We start from the raw sequence: 26,137 nt of genomic DNA on the forward strand, positions 1-26,137 counted from the left end.
CACACTAAGGAGGCAGTGGAAAGCAAGGCAGAGAGCATGCACAGCACTCTGGTATCTGTAGCTAGTGCTGGCTGCTTCCTTCTCTGCATTTGTGCAGCAGGCACGAGAACTCTCTCATGCTGGAAAGCTTCACGGAGAAGAGAACAAGCCCTGCTCATACACCGAAGAGCTGGTCATTTGGCGGGGGTAAGTAGCAGCAGCAGCGTAGCCTGCACCGGCAACACAGGGGAAAAGCCTCTTAGTCTCCTGTTGGCCAGCAATGGGTCTGCATTGAGCGCAGAGGAGACATTATGGAGCCCATGCTGGGTGGAGCTCAGGGAGGTGATTCCCAACGGCGGCACCTCACAACCATGACAGCAGGGGAGTGGCTGCGCCAGGGCTGTGCTGCAGCTGGCCCAGATGGTCTTGGGAGGGAAAGAACAGGCTAGGAAATTCTTGTAGGCTGGCAGTGCCAGGGTGGTAGTGGCACGACAAAGCCCTGCAAGATTTGAGGGGGGCCCAGTGACAGTGGAGGCTGTTGCCAGGCGGACCTCCACCCTGATGTCCAGTGGGAATGTTACCTCTGTTGAGAAGCATTTGAATCATGTTATTTTTTGTTTTGTTTTACATTTTGTTAAAATATGTGAAATCAACTTTATTGCTGTTTTCATCCATGACTTTACAGTTGTAGGTTCCTTTGTTCCATTCTTCCAGATTTTTTCTATATTGATTGGATTATGATTATTTTAGGGGTAAGGATAAGTATTTTCTACAATTATGTACAAATATGAAAAGCTATGTAACTGCCTGAACTAATGTCAGTAGGAGGATCTATTTGTAAGTCTAAATGAACAGTCCTATATACATGAGTGGATTGCAGTGAATTACTTGTAGACCACAGGGTCCAGAGCTTCTGGGAATCTCTGAGAGGGAACACATTGAGACTACTGGAGTTAATGTTTTGTGGACTGCAGTCTTGTCTGGATAGTTATTGCATAAAAAGGCTTACAGCATGATGAGATCAATGGGACTTCAATGAAATTAAGTATGTTATGTTAATTAAGTAAGCCCCTAACATTGTTATGGTGAAAATATGTGGGCTTTTGTATTTACCTCTCTTAGGGGAATTTTGTTGGGCCTTGTGTGGTATATTCTTAATTTGTATAAATTTATTATGCACCATTGCTCTAGTAAACTTGCTGTGCACTTTGGCTCTAAGAGATAGTTTACAATAAGGTACATAACTATTATTAACTTAGTAATTTACATTGTTAATCTGTGTCCGTATTAAAGCAAGTTATGCATAGATATAATTATGAGGAAATTGGCAGAGATTAATCCTTTGAAGTTGTTGAATCAGCCTTATTTAAAAAGAAACATGCCGGAAGGAAAAGGGAGGTAGGGAAGGATTGACCAAAACTTGCATCCAGAAAATTAGAATTCAATTCCTGAACACTTGTGTTCTGCCACAAAAAATGTGTGTTTGGACACCCTGATCTTCAATTTGCAACATTAACAAATGAATGCTTAGGATATACAGTATCTCAACTAGTATTTTATATAAGCACTAGCTGGACCAGCGCAGAACATCTGCGCGCTAGTACCCCCTTCCCTCTTAATAAACCCCTCACCTCGTCTTCTCCCTCTTCTTCAAATATCCTCTCCCAGTGCCAACCCCTTTGGTGGGGCGGGCACTTCCCAGCCAAGACCACTACCCCCTTTCTCCCCAGCTCTTTCCCTTCTCCTCTAGGAACACGCTGGCTCATGTGACCAGCGTGCCTAGAGATGTGGTGTCTCAGCCAGCCAGAGCGTGGCTGCCACCTCCTCCTCCTCCCTGCTGCTTCTGGCTGCTGTTGCAGCCACCTCCTGTGCAAGCCTGGTGATCACCCATAGGCAGTCCTCCTTCTCCTTCCCAACTTGCTGCATCTGGCCTGTTGCACCCGCAACTGTTGCTCGGAGGCCAACACCAAGGAGGAGACGGAGAAGGTGGCTATGGCAGCAGCAATGCCACTGACTTGGAGGATGGGGCGCCAGTGCTGGAGCCCCACTGCTGCCCTCGGGGCTCTCCCACCCGCCATATTGCACTCCAACTGGCAGCACAAATACCAGTGCAGCGACTGCCGTTGCCCTCCTGCTTCTTCTAATCTCTGGTGCCAGCACCAGCTGCCCTGTCAGGCTTATTCAGTTTCCCAGGCGCACTGAGCTGCCCTCTTTGTTGCCCACTTCTGTCACCACTATCGTACTGTCCTAGCTCTCTTTTGCCACGCATGCGCTTAACACTGCGTGGGCAGGGGGGACTTGCCATGTCTGACCTAAGCATTATCTATCTATCTATCTATCTATCTATCTATCTATCTATCTATCTATCTATCTATCTATCTATCTATCTATCTACACACACACACACACACACACACACACTTATTTAGGATCTATATTATAGATCTCAGATTACTGGAAGACTCTGAATAGATGGTTATAATATATTTTTAAAATATAACCCTCTGCCCACACACATACACCTTTATTCTTGTTGTTTTCTTACTTAAATGATTTTATGTTGAACCTGTTTCATTTCTGATGTACATTTGACCACAAGCCATGGGAAATGTGTTTTGTCTGTGCAACAGGGTTGGACCAGTGACTGCATTAAAAACATGAGAATAGTGGCTCGGTGTTGGCTTCATGATAGCAGAGGGGAAGAAAACTGAATGAATTTGCTCATTGTTTATTCAGTACTATTCAGCGACCAGGTGTAGCAACATAAATATATCATGCAAAATTAACAATATTCAATACAGTATTAAAACCAACATCCGAGTTACAAAAATTAGTCATCAGTGGTTGACATATGTAACTTGACAAAGTGCGCATGTAAGGAGGTACTGTGAAGACACAACTCTCCCTGCATATGTACGAGAGCCATTTGAATTGGAGTGCTGTCTGTGCTCCAGAAGCTCTCTGTAAGATCATCAAGACATCACCGAATGTCAGTGATGTGTTTCTGAACTTACAGAGCACTTCTGGAGCACAGACAGCACTCTTAATTCGAGTGGCTCTTGTGCAACAGCGCATGCGCAGGGGAACTGGAGGAGTTTTGTGTGGGCTGCTGGTGATCCCTTCAGTCTCTCCTTGAAGGTGTGTTTCTTTAGCCCGTATAAATATCCAACCATATGGGTTTTCATAGGATATATTTCATTTAATTTCATTAAAAAATCTCTGATTTTGCCCATCAGGTGCACATTCAGAGCTTCATCAAATATAACAATTGAAATTGAGTGAGTGACAATTAGATTTTTAGCCTTTGCTTTCTCTTGCTGAATAAAGATCTTGCTAAGCACTGGCAAGATATAGCAAGGACCAAATGATACTTTATGTGGTAGATCAGTGGTTGGATTGTTTACCGTTTTTATTTCTACTTAAAAGCAACTGTCAGTGGTTCTGAATTTGATTGGTGCAGTACTGCTGAGGAAGGTGTTAAAAACACCACCACCACAAACACACAGGAAAAACAAAAACAAAAACCCACCACCACCACCAAATCCTTTCCATTTCCCCACTCTATGGGGATTTTAAAAACAGACCAACCCCCCCCCCCCAAAAAAAACCCCTTTCTTCCTGCATCATTCCTCCCCAATCCCTAGTCTCCAGAGGCTTAGTGTACTGGGAAAATACTTTCTGTAGAGTGCACAGTAGCTTGTGGTGGGGAGAGCTAGGCCAGAAAATGGCATTGTCACATGTTAAACTCCACGATTGCTTTTTAGTTGTAATAAAATATTTAAGAAATCTGATGCTGAATCTCCTATTTTGCATGTAATTTGGCCTCGGTGTAGAAGTGGTTTTGTTTAATGTATGTATGGTATTTGCATGTTGAAGCAATGACCCATTCCTTCCTCCTGGTTTCATTGTTAAACTCCAAATGAGGATTATTGATATCTGTAATGTTCATAGAAATGTTTTGGTCCTAGTACCATTAATCATAGCAATAACTTAGGAAGTGCCATATGTTCTTATCGCTGGTTTCCTGTCTTGCTGCATATCTTATAATGAGAATTGTTACTGTCTTATATAGGTTTTTAAACATTTAAAATAGAGATGTATTTTTATTTTTAAATTTAATATTAGTACTTTTTAATTGTGCATTTTAATTATACTATAAACCACCTGGCGCTTATTTTAATGAAAGGTGATATAAAAATTGAATGAATGAATGAAATGAAATGACTACATTCTACTCTTCTCTGTTCCTAAGGCATTTTTAGTTGGCTGCTGTTTGAACCTTTTTGACCTCTACCGCTTCTTTCTGCCAGTGGCTTTTTGCATACATACCTCAATAATAGTTAAAGTTCCATAGTTTAAAAAATACCTATACAGGCAAAACATGTTTGCACAATTTTATTAGCACAATATACATTGCACAAGTTGTGTTTTCTTGTTGACTGCCTTGGAATTTTTAGAGGATGAATTGAGCACTGCTTATGATAAACTTCAGTTGCTTACAGTGGGCAGAAAATTTGGATGGGTGTAATTGCCTTGACAGCATGGAATTTGACCCTGAGATATAAAATATGACAATCTTGCAGATTTTTAAAAAAACTTTCCCTGGAAAAGGAAAATCCAGCTCATCTTATTAAGAAAATATCTTCTCAACATACTGAGTTCTGATAGTTTAAAATTGTATTAAAGATGATTTAATCATGATTGTCTTAAATATTTAATCATATTGAAGAATGAGTGGAACATAAGAACAGCCCTGCTGGATCAGGTCCATGGCCCACCCAGTCCAGCATCCTGTTTCACACAGAGGCCCACCAGAGGCCCCTGAGAAGCCCATAGGCAAGAGGTGAGGACATGCCTTCTCTCTTGCTGTGGCTCTCCTGCAACTGGTATTTAGAGGCATCTCATCTCTGAGGCTGGAGATGTCCTATAGCCACCAGACTAGTAGCCATTGGTAGACCTGTCCTTTGTAAATTTGTCTATAAGAACATATATAAGAACTAGCTGAGATAGCTAGTGTGCCTCTGTATGGGTTCTTCTGCAGGTATGCTTTGATAGTTTCATCACTACTGTAGCATCCATGTTTAAAGTGGAGATGGCAATTCCATTGCCTTCTGACTTCCAGACAGGATTAATTTTTTTTGCGTCTGCATAACTCTCACTTTCAACTGTGTCCTGCTGAACTATAAATAACTCTTAACACGATGTTTTGGGAGCCTTGACTTTATTCCTGGGCCTGCGTAGTTTCCCATATTCTACTTGAATGTGTTTCTTCATTATTCCAGGGAGAATAGTTTCCTCATGTCCAGAAGGAGGGTTTATTTTGCTAGTTTTAAGTTTTTATCTGTCTTTGGGAACAGTGTTATAGTATTGAATGCCTCAAGTTGATCCCATAGCTGTCAAGTACTTCAGCTTATTCCACAGCTGCCAAGTCCCTTAGGACAAGGCGTATTTGATGGAAAAGAAAAAAACCAGCATTTAAATGAAAGAATGCAAAATCTTTTACCTAGGAAAAATGAGGACAGTAATTCTAAGTTATTGGGCCTGTGCACATTGGATTTTATTTTCAAAGTTTTGCACTCATTAGTTTTTCCTCTTCAAACTTTAATGTGTTCAGAAGATGTCACCCTTCCTAAAGGGGCTCAGGCCGGTTTATATTAAAATTAAAAAAAATAGTAAAACCAGAATCAGAAAACATTTAACCAGATTAAGACTCATTAAAATCAAACTAGAAATCATTAAAAGAAATTTTTTTAAAAAAGAAAACACAAGCCCTTTCACACATTATGTTCAGTGAACGCACATTCTGTATACAGTGAATCTTTATACAGATTTGTGTGCATGTACAGTCATCCACAAGCAGTGGTGCACCTAGGTAATTATGCATCCTGAACCTAAAGGCCTTCCCCCTGCCCCCGCCGCTGCAAGTTAATCATCATCCCCACCTTCTCTATATAGTGTGTGTGTGTGTGTGTGTGTGTGTGTGTGTGTGTGTATGTATGTATATGTATATATACACACACATACATATATACGGGCACACACACACCCTGTGATACTCACAGTATTTTTTAACACATGGGTTCTTGAGGGCACAAACAGCAACGAATGTAAGAATGTAATGTAAGAATATAAAACAGGTATATTTATGCAAATATGCATTAGCAGAAACATTTCAACACGCAACTTAACATTCTTTCCCCACTTCCCCCTTAATCTCTAAAGCACCTGACACATGTCATCACACTCGGCTGCCTGGCACAGTGCGAGCCAGCAGCAACCATACCACCCGGTACAGATTAAAGAGTATTTGGGGGCCCCCAGGGGGTGTGGTGGTCCTGGACCTCAGCCCCAAAGTCCAGGGGTAAGAGCTCCTCTGTTCACAAGTTATATTCAACACACATACCTGTCACCAATGCTTTTTAATATCGACATGAAACCGCTGGGTGAGGTCATCAGAGGATTCAGTGCTGGGTGTTACCAATAATGCTGGTGTCATCAATATCAGGAAATGGCATTATTCCTTAAATGCCTTCCTACAGGCAGTAAGGGGCTGGATGAAGGATAATAAACTGAAGCTGAATGTAAGCAAGACAGAGATGCTCATTTTTGGGGCTTGTAATCTTCAAGATGGGATAGAACTTCCTGTCCTGGATGAGGTTGTACTCTGCCAGAAAGAACAGGTTTGCAGCAATGAGCATCTCTGACTTGCTTGCATTCAGCTTCAGTTTATTATCCTTTATCCAGTTCTTGGACCCGGGTGCTCCCTGGTGCTTGGGCTGAGTCTGCGGCCAGAAGTGCTTTTTACCTGCTGTGATTGTTTCAACAGCTCTGCCCATTCCTTGAGGAGAATGACCTGTAAAACAGTGGTATACCAGCTGGTAATCTCCAGGTTGTACTACTGCAATGTGCTGTGTAGTGCTGCCTTTGTACATAGTTCGGGAACTTCAGTCAGTTCAAAATGTGGCAGCCAGATTGGTTTCTGGGGTATCCTGGAGAGACCACATTATGCCTATTGTTAAACAGTTGCACTGGCTGCCAGTATGTTTCTGGGCAAAGTACAAATTGCTGGTTATTACCTTTTAAAACCCTGAATGGCTTAGGTCCAGGTTACCTGAGAACTTTCACTGCAAGATCCTCACTTCTCATTAAGATAATCAGGAAGGGTATATCTTTGGGTGCCACCAGCTCTTCTGGTGGTGACCTAGGATCAGGCCTTCTCATTTGTTGCCCCTGGGATGTGGAACGTGCTCTCTGTGGATATAAGAGGATTATCTTCCTTGGTGGTCTTCAGTAGAGCCTTAAAGACCCATATCTTTATCCTAGCTTTTAATAATATCTAGTTTTAATTTTAATCCATTTTAAATGTTGTTTTTTTTAAATTTTAATTGTTTTAATTTAAACTTCCATGAGCCACTTTAGGAAGGTGGTATATTAAATACATATATACATATCTGACTCTTGCGTTTCAGGTGGCCTGCACCCAGGTTCACTTTTAAAACCAATGCATATACCATCATTCACACAAAAACATTTACATATGTACAGACATCTGAATGTGCATACATCATCATGCCTGATGAGGACTATACAGCTAATAGAATCACCTTGTGCAGTAATAGAATCCTTTTTGTAGTGTTGCTTTGCTAGCCATCAGGGTAAATAATTACTAGAAAGAAAAGCAGGTATATCCATCTACTTATTAATTTAACATTTCATTAACAATTAACAAAACAATTAAATTTTGAGATACTGTACTGAAGTATCTTTTCTCATGTATTCATTCTATTACATGCATTTATTATCCTTGCCAATGCAGAATAATGGTTTCTACATATACACTTCATTAGCATACATATTTATACTCTTAGGGACTACTTAGAAGGACTGTGAAGTGGTGAATAAGTCCAATTAATCAGAATCGATTCACTGTGTGTCCTATTTGCCATATTAACTATAGAATCCATTCCAAGTGGATCTGATACAGGGGCATCGGTGATAGAGTTTGCCTCGTGGCAATGTGGCGGATAGTCCAAAAACCTGCTGTCTTAATTAGGGATGTGCATTTCGATTCAGCTACAAAATGTTTTGTGTCCGAAAATGGCACTTTCGGAAAATTTATACACCTACCGAAAATGAAAAATGGCACAACGAAGATTTTTGTAGCCGAATGAAAACGACCCCATTTTGGAAACGAAGCTTTGTTTTTTGGGGGGAAATTCGGACCTGTTTTGCAATCACTAGCAGTCTCTCAAGAGTCTCCCTTTAGTTCTTCTTCTGGCGTTGGTTTGAATTTCCCGCCCTTCAAGCCTGCAGATTGGTAGGTGAAAGTAGGGCCAGGTGTAGCAGGGAGTTTCTCGAGTGACAGAGACAGGGAGCTTGGCTTGCCACCCCGAGAGCTCCATATTGCGGGCAGCAGTGGCAGGCACAATTCTCCCAAGGGTGACACACAGCCATCATGGGTGTTCGGTGGACGGCGGGGTGAGGAGGCAGTGCTGGCGGGCCTTGGCAGAGGAGACGGGTGGGCAAAAATGGCAGTGAGGGAAGGAGGGAGTCCAGCGCCGGGGAGAGAACAGAAGGCGGGGAACAGACTGGGGAAGGAGAACAGAAGACAGGGAACGGACTGGGGAAGGAGAACAGAACAATGGGGAATGGACTGGGCGGAAGGGAGAGTGGCAGCCTGTAATTCGGTTTTGGAGCACGTTGGCTCTGAAACTAAAAATTTGGGGTTTCGGGGGTCTTCGTTTCAGATCCTATCCAAATTGGGTGGGCTTCGGATTCGGCTCAAAACAAAATAAATCCAAAATGCACAGCCCTAGCCTTAATAGGTAGCAGCATTTTTCTTCCCCAGTAGTGAGCCCATAATGCCCTGGGAATTATGCACTAGCATAATGATGCTACATCTCTTGATGTATCCATCTCTTACTGATTCAAATATTTCCATTACAATGTGTGTTAGGGAGGTGTGTGTGTGTGTTTGTGTGTAATGAATGCTAGTATTGTGGCAAGTTAGTTCATGAAAATTGTCTTTGCTTACAATCATTTGTATTTTCTATGCAGTGGTTATTCTTTTAAAAATGTTTAGCACTTTCACCCCTGTACTGGAGCTCATTATTCTGGGTTAAGTATGGAAGACAGGACTGGTGTCATTGTAGTTTTAACTTTCTGCCACCGGGAGGTGGCTAGACCCCCGTTCTGGTCCTGTCTTTGCTCGAAATGCAGCACACAGTGAGAGCTCTTGCTTGTTATGCCTTTAGGTTTCTATTTTTCCCTCTTCCCCTTCTTCTTTCCCCTGTTTTTTACTTAAATTGTGCAAGGGTGAGAAGGAGTGACTTAGATCCTTATTACTGCAAATTTATAACATCTTTTCTCTCTTTTATTCAGACCAATTCGGCATAGTTTTCTTTCTTTGAGTTGTTTTACTTTTGGTTTCCCTTCCCTCTTATGGAGCGAGCACAAATTGAAGACCTTTTTGGGGAGTTTCCTGTCTGAAGGGCCCACCTCAGCTACACAGCCGATTACAGCACAGCCCATTAGGGCAAAATCGCTTTCTCCCACTCTGCCCAGTCTCCCTCTCCTCACGGAGGTGGTAAGGACGCCCATAGTGGCCAAGATTCCACACAAAGCCGCAAAAAATGCACCTTCGAGAAGATGTGCAGCCTCCAAAAATGAAAGAAAAATGGCCTCTGCTCTATGTCTTAGTGAACGCCTAAATATTCAAAATTTATGCAGGCACATTAAACCCTGCCAAAAAACTTGCACAGCACAGAGCAGCAAAAGAAGGGTGGACAGCCACGGTCTTGTGGGCTCTTCCCTGGCGTCCAGTTTATTCACCTTGGAGGGTGATTGTTGTTGAGGTGGAACTGGCTGGTCTGTGCTGTCCCCCCGCACTGGGAGCAAACACCCACAATTTGAAAGGTTTGGTCTCATCTCCATCTTGGCCAGACCACGGATTTCTCGTGAACAAGGACAAAAGTCTTTGTTCACCTGCACAAACTTCAACACCTAGGAGCAGTTGCCAACATAGCTCAGGACTCTGTCTCTCTGCCCGAGGAGTGCAAGGACAAACTAGTATCACTTCTTTGCCCACTCCTACAATCCCCGACTCCAGACCTCATGCCCATTGCACAAATCCTGGGATCCATGATGGTCCAGATGGCACTCCCATCCCTTACAGTGGCTCCTTCTACACATCAAGATAACATCATGGCGGGCAATCACAAACAAATTGCTTTCCTCAGGAAGGTGCACAGGTCCTTTATGTAGTGGACGTCTCCAGCCATGAACAACGATCTCAGCAGATCACTGTAACCACGGACGCATCTGAGGGGAAGGGGCACACACTTCTTAGGCATTCCAGCCCAGGGCTCATGGTCACACGAAGATGCAAGCAAAAGCATAAACTACTTAGAATTCAAGGTAGCAAGACTTGCCCTATTGGAATTCCAACATCTTCTCCAGGATCAACTTCATGTAGTCCTCAGAACGGACAACATCATCACGAAATCCCATGTAAACTGCTAAGGTGGCATGAGGTTACGGATACTGATGGTGGAAACAAACCTGCTTTTTCTATGGGCGGAAGTGCACCTACTATCCATCACTTTGGAACACTTAAATGGGATAGAGAATGACCAAGATGACTGGCTCAGTAGACTTGAGAATGACCAACATGACTGGCTCAGAGTCTACTGAGCCAGATGTCTGGCTCAGTAGACTCAGCAGAATGGACCTTCCATCCAGAGGTTTTCCATCTCATCACGGCACACCTGTATGTACTGATTGTGGACCTCTTTGCATCTCCCCTGAATCACACTTCCACACTTCTCCAGTGCTAGAAGCTGTCGATGCTCTCACCGCCAGATGGCCATGGGGTCTCCTCTTCTCATTTCCACCGATGGCCATCATCAGCAAGGTCATAAGGCAACTGATCAGGGGATAGGCCCACCTGATTCTAGGGGCTCATCACTGGCCCAGGTGACGATAGTTCTCCAACCTTGTTAACCTACCCACACCTCCATGGCCCCTCCCAGTTCGCAGAGACCTCCTCCCAGGGACCCATTTTACATCCAGATCCAGGGTGCTCCAACTCTGCACCTGGACATTGAGCGCGCCAGACTAGCGGCCAAAGATTATTAGATTCAGGTTCAAGATACCATCCTAGCATCCCACCAGCCTTCTACACAACGGATTTATCAGACTACATAGGCGGCATTTTCAAGATGGGCTAGCCAGAAGCAGTTAAACCCACTCACTGCAGGAGAACCAGATGTACTCGCATTTCTTCAAGTGGCTGTAGCCCTTCACCTTCGACCCAGTGCCTAGACAACATTACTGGCTTCTGTACTCGACCTATCAGAACCTGGTTTATCATCCCTTCACTCTCATGTCTCCTTAAAGGAGTCACTAAGCTCGCCCCCCACCCCCATCCAGTGCTTCAATTCCTGGAACCTGAGTAAGGTTTTAAACGTACTAACCCAACCCCCTGCTAACCCGTGTCTACCATCAGCCTCAAGCTTCTTTCCTATAAAGTCCTATTCCTCATGGCCATCACATTGCCCCACAGGGTCTCAGAGTTGGAGGCTTTGTCAATACAGAAAGAATTCTCTTCCAGCTGGAGGCAGTGGTACTGAAACTAGATTCCATGCTCGTTCCCAAAATCAACTTGACCTTCCACCGCTCCCAAGACATTCTCCTCTCCTCCTTCTTCCCTAAGCACATCCATAGCAAGGAGAAAACCTGGTATAAATTCGATGTACGCAGGACTCTACGCCCCATCTTCACCGCACTGCGGAATTTTGCAAATCTGACTCCCTGTTTGTGTCCTTTCGACCCTCGTCTCTGGGTTTTAAAGTTTCTAAAACGACATTGGCTAAAGGTGTGCACCAACATTACTTACAAGGCCCTTAATCTTCCACTCCCAGGGAGGATTATGGCTCACTCTACTTGCAGCGCCACAACCTCGGTGGCCTTCTCCACACAGGCACCATTGTCTGTCATTTGCAAGGCTGCTATATGGTCAAATATCACTCCCTTCATTAGACATTATAAAATCTCCACTTTCCACACACCCTGGCGCTGGGTCAGAAAGCAAGTCATTTAAGTATATTTTCCTCCCACATTTAGTCTGCTTGGGCATGTCCCAGAATGATGAGCTCCAGCACAGGGGGAAAAGGAACATTGGCCTTACCTGTAAAGGGTTCTTTTTCCATGTGTCTGGAGCTCAACATGCCCACCTGGATGTACATGGATATTCTTTCTCTTATGACTGTGGGTAGTACTCAAGTTGATCACTTTTGGGTGGAGTCAGCTCCTTGGGGCACCTAGTTGCTAGTTTTCTTTGACCCTTTCTACCCTTGTATATATGTTTGCCATTCTACCTAGCTCTGTTTTTACCTTTCTTGAGTTGCTTCTGTCTCTTTTTTCACAAGTTTTCTAAAAAGCTCTCTCCTGTACTTATTACGGCCGCTCCTGACTACACTCCTGGAACTGAGGTCTAGCCACCTCCAGATGGCAGGAAGTTAAAACTACAATGACATCAGTTCTGTCTTCTGAGCATGCTCCATACTTAACCCAGAATGATGAGCTCCAGACAAAGGGAAAAAGAATCATGCACAGGTAAGACCAATGTTCCTTTTTATGGTAATAGAATTACTATTAATTACTTACGGCATACATAGTCTGCTTTTTCGTTGTGCTAACTGGAGAAGCATCAACCCTTAATTGCTCTCTTTAGAATATAGCATACAAATTAAGCAATTTCTCTTTGCTATGCACATTTTAATGTACATTTTGTTGTCAAATGAAGACTGCATTTTTGTTAGACTTTCAGACATCTGGCCATTAACTTGGGTACACATTTACCATGAATGAATTATTGATCTTCAGGTATTTCTCTGCAAAATGATACCAGTGTTGGTCAGTTCACACCATTTTAAGGTTTTTTTGCCTCTCTGTCCCTGTTTTCATGGTGGTTGTTAATGAAACTTTTCTGAGGTGCTGGCTAAACAATTGGGCTTTTGAGCTAACTTGGGGAATCAGCGTGACTATATGGAACAGTTCATTACAGTATCAATTTGTGCAAAGTTTTGGTCTGGAAATGATGAGAAGACAGGAATATGGTACAATCAGATTTATTTAGGAATAATTGGGGTACAGGAAGATAAAATATTAGATAGGCAAGATGAGGAGGCAATAACATCTTAACTAACAGTATTAACTAGAGTCTCACATAGAGGCATTTTAGCTTAAACTCCGAATTGTCAATGAATTAGCTTAGGGCTTTACTCGAGAAAGGATCAAGATGTAGACTTAAAGAGGAGAGAGAAGGGAGCAAAGAGATTTAAAAGGGATAGGATTATATAAAGGTATAAATCTATTAAATAAATAAATAAAAATAAATAAATAGGTACTTAATATTATCAATCCTGATTTGTTGGCGCATTGGATGTACTTGCAGGTTGGAGTGCACAGGTAGATTTCCATGCAAAGGCAAAGCAGAAAGGCAGGAAAAGGAAAGGGCAAGTGGTGCAGAGTTGTGAACCGCAAGCTTTGGTTCCAGGATAGGTCTAAGGTTCTTCTCTGAGTTCTCTGTTGTGTGTCCCCTCTTCATCTTCTGTTCTTCCTCCTCCAGACCATGTGCTTGGGTCAGGAGTCCAAATAGGCAAAATCATGCCCTGGGGCAATGCAAAGGTCATGTGCAGGGGCTGAAACTCATGTGTAACAAAGAAGTTCATGTTTGCTTGAACCAATCAAATGGATGTGATTCTTAAGAAACAAAAGATGGAATGGCTGGTTTAGAAGTGTGTGTAGAGTACTGGATGGGTGAAATTAAAAGCTTTATTTGAGACTGGGACATCTCTTCCTGGGAGAGAGAGATGTTTTCTTTTCTGTTAACGATTCTACTACTGGGTCCTTTTCAGCTCATTAACCTTGAATTGGAGACTGGGGGTGTGCCATGCTTATCTGGGTAATTGTAGGTGTGATTAGCGAAGCTCATCCCATTGCAAAGGGAGTAAGCTATTTCTCTTATGGAGGTCTTTTTGACTTGGGTCTGCTTCTTAGCTTTCTCCCTTTTTTGTGGGAGAGGCCATGGCGAGTGGGTGTGTGTGTCTCCCTTCAGTCACTTGTTATTCTGACCTTTGGTGGTGTTGCTCCATGTTTGCTTGTGCCAAGTGACCAAGTGGCATAGTTTGTCAAATATGGGCATGTGCAGAGTGCACAATCCTGTGAGCTTAGGTAGCCAAGATGGAGGTTACAAGTCTACAACTCCAAATCACATAAAGGGGTGCTCTTTGTAGTCCCAAGACAAGCTGTTTCTGTAACATTGTCCTTTAGTTAAATAGTGATAGAAAAACTCCTCTTGGCTTGATTTCATATTTATAAAGACTTTTTGTCTTTATGTGCTTTTCCAGCAACAGTTTGAGAAAAGCTTGTCTGTGTTTCAGGAGTTTTCTGCTAGATCATAATGTTGTCCGTATGCACACTGGAGATGCATTTCTGCACATTATTGTCTTGCTTTCTAGGGACTGTGGTTTGGTTTCACCACCGCCATAGCAGAGAGCCTTTTGCAAATTAAGCCACCTGTTGAACAAATATACTAGGAATAGGAGAGGTTTAGATCTGGATGGTGGACAATCGCCACAGTAAAAGTTTGCTTGAAACAATCAAGAGAACTGACCTAATTATAGAAAATATTAGCCAAATGACAGGCTGTTTAATCAGGTAGTTTAGTCATGTTTTTTCAAAAATTAATAAGCGTTTTTTAGAGTAAGAGGACATTAAACAATATCTGCACATGTGCGTACTCAGCAGCTGGCTTTGGGTGCCTGGTTTGCCTAAAACTAATTGTACATGCATAGAGTCTCATTTAACATTTTGAGATGGAGAAAAACTTCAGGGAGGAAATGGTGCTAGATTCATAATACAGCCAAGCTCCACAGATTCGTATACCAAATGAGGTAATTGATATTTTAAATTTATGTTGTGAACTACAAGTGTTTTAAGAGGCAATACTTAATCCCAACTATAGCATTGCAACTGTTTCTTAAAAGTTCTTGTTTGAATTGAAAACCAAAATAATTTTATGGGTTTTTTTCTTTACTTTTTAGACCTTTCAGCTGCCCAAAGAAAGTTTGCCCACTCACTGAGAGACTTCAAATTTGAGTTTATTGGTGATGCAGAAACAGATGATGAGCGGTGTATAGGTATGCGAGTGCAGTGGTGATAATGCCAATTTTTAATTTTCTTTCCTCCCTGTTTTATTTGTGCTGTACCATGACCTGATGTTTGTTCCTTTTACAGATGCATCCCTCCATGAATTCTCTAATTTTCTGAAAAATTTAGAAGAGCAAAGAGAAATAATGGTAATTTCTCAAAGTTTCCTTTTAAATGATAGATTTGGGTGTGTGTGTGTAAATGACATTTTACAAAAGACAGGTTTTAATGCTTACCAGTTTGTTCAGCAGAAGCAACTTTATATTGTAACTATGCTGATAAGATGAGTGCACAACAGCATGTAGTCTGCTTGCTACTCTGTCCTTTATATATATTTCCATTTTAGTTTTTAGAGCTCCACAAGTTTCTTATTCATCCAGCTGAGCCTCCTGCAAGTCATCTTTGGGTTTTCTTTCTCCCTCTTCCCTAAAGTATATCTACTGTTCAGTAGCATTGGATTTTACTTTTGCTGTGTTATGCCCTTCTTAAGACCTATCTGTTTCATCAGGTGTTTGCCATTTTATTTTATTATATTTTGGTATTGGTATTGTTGTTGTCCACCACCTAGAGTCCTTGGAGGAGGCGGCATATAAGAAAATTTTAATAAATAAATAATTACATGAATATATTTCACTGAAGAACAAACAACTGAAAATGTCAAGAAACATTTTACTGATCTCTTCTTAGAAGTTGCTAAAATAAACATGGATTATAATGTAGAGCTAGTGACTCCAAGAGACAAAGCATATATGCCCCCAGTAAACATACTTTTAGTATTACAGGAATCACTTCAGTGTAAATTAGATAAACTGAATGACTTAAACCTAGAAATAGCAGAAGGGCTCGCTGAGTGGGTCTAAATCTAGATCCCTCCAAACAGTGACGTGCATATGTCTTTTTTTTTTTTTTTAAAGCATTTTCCAAGTTCCTACCATTTAAAAACAAAAACGGACAAAACATTTCAAATATATCTTGGTAGGTGCATCTCGGAAGAAAGCTATGCATAATTGTGCGTTTTTAACACACCAGCTTGAATCTAAAGAAGTTCAAGCAGAAGGAAAATAACTGCTAACACAGTTCTGCAGTGTTTGCACAAGTTTTTGCAGAAAAGTCCACAGATTAGATATCCCATAACAGTTCTCATGCTTTTCTTGGGAAAGGGTTTCCAAGAAGTTAGGAAGCAAGTTAGGGCTTCCTAACTTGCACAATCAGAATATTTTTGATTTTATTAAGGCTTTCTCCTAAATATGTTGCGTCATGTATTTGGAGTTCATATTTCTGTTTTAGACCACTCTTCCAGAATTTTATTTTTTATGTACCTTGTTGGCCTTCATTAGCCCTCAAAGAATTACTGCATTTTCTTACATAACACTTCAGGATTTCAGATCTAAAAAAGCCAGTGGCTGACATCCAGACTAACAGATACACCAGGGTTTTCCATTGCTTTTTGAAAATCTCCTCTTCTCCCTGCAACCGCCTGTACCTCAAGGGCCCCCAACCCTTAGGCAGATAGCTCTGGGAGGTACAGGCAGTTGCAGAGAGAAGGGAAGACTCCTGAAACTTTTGTGGGTCCCCACACAGCAGAAAACACTGGTGTGTCAGTGGAAGGTTAGTCTGGGTGTTGGCAAGGGGAGCCTGTGTCACCTGCACCAAAGAGCTGCAGACGCCACATGCAAGCCATGGCGGTGTAAGGAGCGGAAAAGAATTCTCACCTTCTCCCCAACTGCCACAGAATGCAGATACTGCAACTCTAAAGGAAGGGGCCCTCACATTGCCCACACAATCCCAAGAGCTGCAGCCATTGCATGCACTGGAACTACTTGCATCAGAAATATCCCCTGATGCACTCACAGGCTCACCAATTAAGAGAACTGTGTGCCGAGCGCTGCCCTCATCGCCTTCAGAGCAGCAAGCACACAACGAGCCTCCAGGAGCATCAGTGGAATAGAGCAGCCACTGCTCAAAGTGCCCCCAACTGGCTGGAGCCAATTGCTCCAGAAATCACCTGAGAGATTTCACCCCCTGTCCATGTGGCCCTGGCCAATGCATCCACAGACTGACATGCAATAGACCAGCATAAGGTCTACTTGCTGACCTGGAATGTGTCCAGGAAACCTGGACACCCAAAGACCTAACTCTTAATAGCTTCAGCTCACACTCACTAGGAGCAGAAATGGACATGGGAAGAGGGAGACCCAAAGGTGGATTGCGAGTGTTAGTTTCTATTACTATGTGTGTGATATCAGCAAGACTACCTCTCTTTAAACAATATGCTATGGCAGTGACTATCCACTTCAGGCAGTGCACCCTGTTAGCAATTAACATCTATCTACCCCCACTGTGATGAAACCCCCAGCTTACACATCTATGGACTGAGTTGGAAGGCTAACTGACCTTCTTTCCTCCCCGCCCCCCAATGCGCTTACAGTGATAGGCAGTGATTTTAATGCTAGGCTCGGACCCAACGACGACACTCTGTATGCACGCCACTAGTGCTGCCCGCCCAATCCCGAAGCAGACATCCTTCCCCCTCCCCCCCCGCCAATCGAAAGACAAGAAGTCCAACTTCAGGTTTCTGCCTGGCCTAAATGGCCAACAGATTCAACCTCTACATACTAAATGGCTCCCTCAAAAATGATCACCCTGCTGAATTTACGTTCTGGGCCAGGCCCAGAATGAGTGCCATTGACTATGTAATTGTCTCAGGAAGCCTGCTTCATTTCACAGAACATCTGAGGTTGTCCTCCAATTTGATAGTGACCACTTTCCAATCAACCTATGCCTAAAATCCTTTGTCCAGCAACCCCACGCTGAGGCTCTGTATCAACTCCACAATCTACCTGCCGGAAGAACCTGTCATATCAAATTCTACTCAGCTAGACAAAACAATAGCAGAACAACTTACGTCACAGCACTTCCTGCACATTCACCTCTCCCTACTCTCAACAAAATCAAATAACTCAATCTTAGAGTTACATAAACCTATTGCGTGAATTACAGAAGCTCCTAATCCATAACAGCACCCACCCCAAACAACACCTGCACCAAACCAAACCATGGTTTGACTCAGAATGCATTCAAACCAAAACAACACTCATCGCCAGCTACAATGCATACAAAGCCAGCATGAGTCCAGGGACTGTGCAGGCTCTCCTCAAGCAGAAGAGGCAATACAAACTACTTAAACATAAGAAAAGAGATTTCATGAAAGCCACCTGGTCACACCTCATTCAAGCAGTTGGAAATAAAGACTCAGCTCTTTTCTGGCACATCACCATAAATCATCCCAGCGACAGCCTGATGTACCTGGGCAGCTTCATTCCACCTGAAGTCTATGAATGGCACTTTGGTGAACTCTATAGAGGATAAAAATCAGACCTCGGAGACCCTTGAAACAATGTAGAGGGCCTGGCTGCCTGTGGCGACAACAGAGATCATAGACCTTATCTCCCAATTGAAACCTGGGAAGGCTCCCAGCAACGATCTCTTTCCCTAAAGCTAATTAAAACAACCCGGCATGATGGGTCCCCATTCTGACCTTGCTGTTCACATACATTGACAGGCATGGCCATATCCCTGAGGAATGGGAGCTAGCAGTTATTGTTCCCATCTTCAAAAAAGGTAGAAGGGATGGCCCAGCAAATTACGGCCATCACCCTGCTCAGCGCAGTCAGTATCAGCGCAGTCAGTACCGGACATCTATACTGGAAACTATGGGACTGGCTTGAGCAAGAAAACTTCCTAGTGGCGGAGCTATAGTTCTCAGAAGAGTCCTGAGAGCGCTTGCTCAATACTGTAAGGAGGATCAATTAGAAATCAGTTACCACAAAACCCAAAATCATGGTCTTCACCAAGAGACCAAAGACATTCTCATGGCACTTAAATGGGCATACAATCGAGCAAGTCACATGATTCAGATACCTGGGGGTGGTCCTCCATGTCTCTGCTACCAGGAATACTCATGCCAACCATGTCGTATTAAATGCCCAGAGGACAATACATATCAGCAGCCCTTAAATTATTCAAAGCCAGGTCACTAGGCCAACTCCTCTGTGGTGCACACCTTCTCCAACCTTGCCCCTCTGGAACTTGTCCAGTCCAAGTTCCTACGATCAACATTTCATGCACCCCGTTGTGTCAGATGTTGGTCTATGACTGGAGGCGGACTTGGTGAAAGTGGAGGCCAGAGTATGGCTGTCCATACTCAATTACTGTCTAAGAATATCCCTCCTCCCAATGGACCTAGCCCCCCTAACACTACATGATGATTACCAATGCACATGAAAATGAACTCTGGTGGCGAAAATAGCATCACTTGGACTATCTACTGCCAACCGTGGGCTATGAGCAGGCCAGAACACTCCTCACAATGCATAATTGTGTAGTGTGCATGTGTGTGAGCACACATTGAATACAGGTTTTCTCTCTCTGTCTACCTAGAATTAGTCCCGTCCCCCCCGCCATTTGTTATTGATATATATGATGGGATAGGAGACTTTGTAATCATTTTGTTGTTTGTTTTTATTTGTACACCGCCCCAAACATACATCTCTGGGTGGTTTACAACAGCAGTTTGTTTTTTTTAAGAAAGGGGGTGGTGTGCATGTAAGGGTGTCTTTAAGAAGAGATATGCTATAAGGACCAGCCAGCCATATACTAATGGAAATGGTAAAGGCAGAGGGAGGCAAAATACTATGTTCTTTATTTTAGGCTATAAAAGGAAAGTCCATTTTAAATTGTTAATTGTTTACAGACATAAGCCACTTGCCTTCTCCATACCAATTAAGAATATGCTTGCTTATTTTAAATATGATTCTAACACATGTAGTTCATAACCATAACTACTTTAGTGCATGTTCATGGCATTTTTCATTTTTTATTCAAAGCTTAAAGATAAGGAAGGTTATGTGAACAAATACCTTAGTGTATATGTAAATTGTATTTTCAAAGACTTGGCAAGAATGGAAAGAATTACATTTTGTTTCAGTTAGAAGGCTGAAAAATTGAATAGAGAAAATATAATTCTTGATTATATTTCCCAAAATTGATTTTATGCTTATAGGGAACTATAACAAATATTTTGATGTTTTTTTGGCCTTAATGCTGGCAGGTGTATGAAAATGATACTATAAGTCCAAATTACAAAGTCTTCCCAGAGGAGCTCCTTACACTGGCCTTTCTTTCATTCTCTTACCCCTTCTGCCAAAAAAAAAGAAAAAGAAAAAAAAGATGATGTGAAACCCTGGAATTAACTCCACTTTCCTGTAACCTGCTGAAGGCACTGAATATGATATGAATTTATGTTGGTTTATTCCTGACTTTTTGTGACACACGTAAGTGTCTGGACAATTTTTTCAGCAATATTTTGCACAGGCAATGGACTGTAAGTATTTGTTTTTGTAGTGCAAGGTAACCGTAAAAGGATAGGAACCTAGACAGCTGCCGTATACCAAGTTAGATCATTGGCCCATCTAGCTCAGTATTGTCTGCAACAACTGGCAGTGGCTTTCCAAGGTTTCAGGCAGGAGTCTCTCCCAGTCCTCCCTGGAGATGCCAGGGAGTGGATAATGGACACTCTTCCACTGAGCTATGGCCCCATCCCCTAAGGGGAATATCTTACAGTGCTCACATGTAGACACCCTTCCAAATGCAAACCAAGGCAGACCCTGCTTAGCAGAGAAGACACAAGACCATCTCTCCTGCCCCATTTTGGACTACTGCCAAACTGTTGTGAAAAGTTGAAGTATTTGTTGTAGATGTGTCTCACTGTTTTGCAAAATAGCTACAGTTTGGTATCCAGTATGCAACTAGCCATTTGAAATGCTTGGGGTTGCTCCATGGGTACAAACATCTGCTCCTCTATCTGGTGCATTGTCCCACTACCACCTAATCACACTTGGGATCAGTTTGTCCAATTTTGCACACCCACACTTCTCCATGATGTGTTTTAAAAGGTCAGTCTGGCCCTATATGTAGATGTAAAGCATGCTTTGTTAATGAACTATCTGTTCATTAAAAGGGGTTAAAGGGCTCAGTTTCTTATTTCTATGATTATGTAATAATCATTGACAGAGTGATAATTTCCAAAGGAGTGTTTTCATGTTCTTATTTCTCCCTCTCTCCTTATGTTTTAGTTCAGTAGATTTCTTGTCTTTCAGATTCCTTCTTTCACTAAGGCACTGAGTGGCTTATTCAGGATAGTCCATTCAGGCAAATCTGACCATCCAGTGGTTTATTCAGATTAAACAACAAAATAAGTATGGACTCTAGTTCTGCTAGAACTTATTGCAACAATATTTACAGATCCAAAATCAGATAGGCTAATTAGGAAAAGTTTGCTCACTTAATTTAGCAATTCCCACAAGTTATTGGATAACTTGCGTAAAACAAAACATTAGTTTTCCATAACACCACAATATCCCAAGGCAGACATTGAGAAGGATATTTTTGCCCCTGAGGGACATTTTTGAGTGGAATCCAAAAAGTCAAGTTTTACTGGTTAGGCATTAGTAAAGTTTTTCTTAGCGTACTTAGAGGAATGCAGTTCTTCTAAGTTAACAGTGTGACTCTGGAAAAACCTTTTTCTATAAAATTTATTTTTATTTGTAGCTAAGGAAAACTTTTAAGTTTTAACAACTATCAAATAATAAAGTTAATTACCATAGTCCCCCTTTTTTGTACTGTTGGAGAATAGTCAATAATTTAATACTCTATTTTAAGCATAGTTCATTTGAAACTGAATGTATCTAAAACCGAAGTAGCTATTAAAATGGCAGTACTTTCTCATTTTGGATCTCTGTGTGACCATATGTCCAAATATTTCCCCCGTTATGTGTATGTTCCCTTATGTGTATGTAGAGCATACTGATCAAGATTAGCATAGCCATTCATGGTTTTTGTAAGATACGGCTGTGTAAATAACTCCAAAGTCTGACTATAAGGTTCCCTTTGGCAGATTTAGTTCATAAAATTTAAGGATAGATCCTTCCTCCAGCCCATGTGGCTATTGGTGGGATCGAAGGGAGGTTGAGGGATTGGTGGGAAACGTCACAAAGAGAATATAAAGAGTCTCTACCTAAGCTCAGGTTGGGGAGCTTTCCTGAGTTTGGTCAGAGATGTGTTGCACCCGTGCTCACAAAGCTCTGGATCCTTTTTGAGTGGTGTCTTGTGGCCTATTTCAGAGATTGCACAGCTCCCATGAGCCTTAACAATAATACTTTGGTGCTTTTGTCCTGTTCTGACTGAACTTTCCTTAGCATCCAGGATTTGAACAAAAAATTACATGATGATACTTTAAGAGGGCACTTCAAAACACACAAAAACCAGAAAACAGTGAAAATGAAGTTAAATGGACATGTAGCACAGCTCTAAAACATGCTTGTTTTTACATACGTGTGTATTAATTTATAAACATCCATAAGTGCTCCCCCCTCCAATTAAAATTGGTGTTTAGGAATCCTAGATGTTTTGGTAGGATAAATTAAATACTTATACAGTTTCTTTGAGTATTTTACATATTTCCTTTTATTTTATTTAAACTTTCCTAATCAGCTGGAGGTCAGCTGGTTGTTTGCCAATGAAATGAGTGCAAAATGTTCTTTCAGAGTGGAACATAGAGTAGTACATAGGTCGTGGGAGAAGAATGTCTTCTGGACAAAGACATAATCATTTTCCGAATGTTCAGTTTGAAGTGAGCTGAGAGCAGTACATTTAAATATATATATGGACAAATGCTGGAAATATTTGGAATTTAGGCATAACACCCCATATCCTCCTTCCTGGCAGCCTGTCTTATAACTCACTTTTGAAGGGTGTGTACAAAATATCTTTCAATTTCCTAAGTCCTATTTATGGCACAGTGGGGAAATGACTTGATTAGCAAGCCAGAGGTTGCCGGTTCAAATCCCCGCTGGTATGTTTCCCAGACTATGGGAAACACCTATATCGGGCAGCAGCGATATAGGAAGATGCTGAAAGGCATCATCTCACACTGCGTGGGAGATGGCAATGGTAAACCCCTCCTGTATTCTACCAAAGACAACCCACAGGGCTCTGTGGTTGCCAGGAGTCGCCACCAACTTGATGGCACACTTTGCAGATGTTTAAACTATATACAGTAGTCAGTATTTATCTTATAACTTTCTGAATGTATCAAATACAGAAGTTGTTATTCCTTCATGTTCAGTAGTTCACAGATTTGCATACACAAAAATAAAGCATAGGGTTTTCTCTCTCGTCTGTATTTAGATCTTGTTCAATGTTACAGTCACTTATTAGTGATCTAATATTTGCATGATACCAAATCATTTCCATGTGGTTACATGTAGGAAGTTCCCATGGGGTTAAATATAGAGTCTATAAAAGTAAAATTAGGATTCCATGCAATCATGTAATACAATTGACTAGCTGAACCAGCACAGAGCATCTATGCGGTAGTTTACTTCCTTTTTGGATTCAGTTGGGAGAATTCGTTTGGCTGGTCCTCCCTTTGTAGCCGTGCATTGCACCCTGTTCCCCGCTCTCCCCCCGCTCTGCCTCCCCCCCGCGCCGCCCTCGCTCTGCCTCTCTCCCCCCCGCGCCGCCCTCGCTCTGCCTCTCTCCCCTCACAGTTCACTTTTTTTGCAGGGGGGGGGGTCAGGAAGCCTTTTTGGTGGCGGGCTGCCAGTGCCTGGGCCGCGCTGTGCCTTTGTGGTTTGGTTTTTTGTTTGTTTTTGAAAGGGTGACTGGGAGCTTAATGTTCTTTGGTTTTTTTGTGGTGTGGGGTGTGGAAGATTGGCTGGTGCTTTTTTGTGGGGGTGGAACAATGGCACTGTGTTTGGGTTTTTTCTTTTTGGGCAGGAAGGTCAGCAGCACGTCCTCACAGTCCCAACGGTTTTTAACCGCCCCTTACCTCTCAGTGATTTTGGACTTCATTTGGTTCTACGTTTTGTGCGTTCTGTTGTTTACCCGCCAGCCGCCCCCTCTCTGTGGGCAGTTTCCTCCGCCTTTCCTTTTCCTTTTCTTTCTGTTCCATCTCGAGTCTGCCAATTCCCTCGCTGCTGCTCCCTCCCTAGGCAATGGTTCCTCCTTTCCCCTCTGCCTGTCCTCCTTTCTTCTTCTGTCTCCTGAGTCTGCCGATTCTGCCTGCCTCCCTAGCTCGCTGCCCCTCCCTTCCCAAGGCAATGGCTTCAGGCATCTGCACGGCTCCGGACGCCTCCAGACGTAGTCCTCAATTCGGTTGTCTGTAAGCGAATTATAGATAGATAGATAGATAGATAGATAGATAGATAGATAGATAGATAGATTCTCTTATAACTGAAAAGGCGTCTGAGGTTATATCTGTTTTAAAAAGTGTATGAGCAGGATCTAGTCTAGCATTGCACTAGTATAACATGAGCAAATACATACCTCTAGTGGTTTGTGCTGTTTTGCAACATTGCACAATTGCTAGTGGAAGAAGATGACTTCCAGCAGCCAAAGAAAGTTTCACAAGAGGTAGCAGTGTCTTAAATTAGCACAAGTACTACTATGAAGCAAATATTCTTTTTTTCATGTAACATTCTTACACTCTGTCCTTCTGCTTGCAAAAGTGTTATGCTAGCACAGTGCTAATCTTGATCTATGTATAGTTTGCATTAGTTTAAACTAACTCTTCCAAGTTTAAAATCCATATTGTGGGTTAGCAGAGGAAATGGGAATAGCTCAGAAAGAGAGTCTGGGTGTGCATATTAATCTGGTACATGTACTCTTCTGCATGAACTGGTGTCTATAATGACTTTTTTTTTTACACACAAGACACAGAGCATATGCTCTCAAGGTTCTTTCAAAGCCATCTAACAAATCTTTATGTCTGATAAAACAATGTACTTGTATATCCAGAGTTTTTCTAACGGAAATGACAAAAGCAGCATTTGTCCTTAGAAAGAGGTTGACCTGGACTTTGAAACATCTGTTGACTTTGGAAATAATTGTTCAGCATTATGATTCTGCAAGTTAAAATATTTATACTTCAAGTACAGAGGGTAAAACTATAAGACTAATATTTGTTTTTCTTTTTCCTTGGAAGGCACTTAGTGTTACTGAAACTCTGATCAAACCATTGGAAAGGTTTAGAAAAGAGCAGCTTGGAGCTGTAAAGGTTTGTTGATAATGTTTTACCTTTATAGGTTTTTGTTTGTTTGTTTGTTTGTGAGCATAGGGAGTACTTGTTTGGGAAAACCCCTTTCCTGGTTTAGTTCATAAAGAAATGATTTTTAAAAACAACATGATTTTTAATTTTTAAAAAATCATTTTAAATTTAAGTACTGACAAATGTGTAGGTTGCAGGTCTTGCCTTCTATCATGCACAAAAGGGAATGCCTCTTCTGAGAAGATACCTTTTGTGACAAGCACATGCATAATCTAAAAGCAATTTAATAATCTAAAAGCTATCTAATTCGCTAAGACATACCCGTGGCTAATCCCATGTGTGGCAGCTCTCATGAGAGTTTGCAAGCGAGCTGCCAGGAGGGGAAGTGGCAGTGATGGGGGGGGGGAAGTGGTGGTGGCAGGGGGGAGAGAAAGCGGCAGTGGGGGTGGGGGGAGAGAATGTGGCAGCTGGGGGAGAAGGAAAGCGGCGATGGCCGGCAGGGAAAGAAAGCAGTGGCGGTCAGGGTGGCAAGAATGGGGTGGGGGGGAGCGCCAAGAATGAGTGGGGAGAAAAAAGGGACAACTAGAGGCACAGATACTCTGTGCCCGTCCAGCTAATATTTATTAATATATGAAACCTCTTACGATTGAGTAAGATATCTTTAATCAAGTGATAGCCCTTGAACATACTGCACATGTCACATCACTAAATTCATCTATGAATGTCTTATTTTTGCAGGCTCTTGGAGCACACACTTATTATTTTTATTTATACATTCATAAATACTAGTGTGACATTTAAGATTGCACAGATTAGTCAGTGGAATGTTGAATCTTG

The 26,137-nt window shown here is 42.2% G+C and overlaps 1 protein-coding gene across 4 annotated transcripts in view; it reads left to right on the plus strand.

Annotated features, from left to right (window-relative positions):
• ARHGAP10 (Rho GTPase activating protein 10) overlaps positions 1-26,137 on the plus strand; it is a 207,914-nt gene that overhangs the window by 64,178 nt on the left and 117,599 nt on the right. For 2 of the 4 annotated variants that reach the window (XM_053254179.1, XM_053254180.1), the window contains exons 2-4: positions 15,087-15,182; positions 15,280-15,341; positions 25,238-25,309. In XM_053254179.1, the coding sequence (XP_053110154.1) occupies positions 15,087-15,182; positions 15,280-15,341; positions 25,238-25,309 (230 nt within the window). Of the gene's footprint in view, positions 1-15,086; positions 15,183-15,279; positions 15,342-20,302; positions 20,526-25,237; positions 25,310-26,137 lie in introns of those variants that run through there. The other 2 variants (XM_053254182.1, XM_053254181.1) reach the window with 2 other exon arrangements.

Source organism: Hemicordylus capensis, chromosome 5, assembly GCF_027244095.1.
Source record: "Hemicordylus capensis ecotype Gifberg chromosome 5, rHemCap1.1.pri, whole genome shotgun sequence".
NCBI lineage: Eukaryota > Metazoa > Chordata > Lepidosauria > Squamata > Cordylidae > Hemicordylus > Hemicordylus capensis.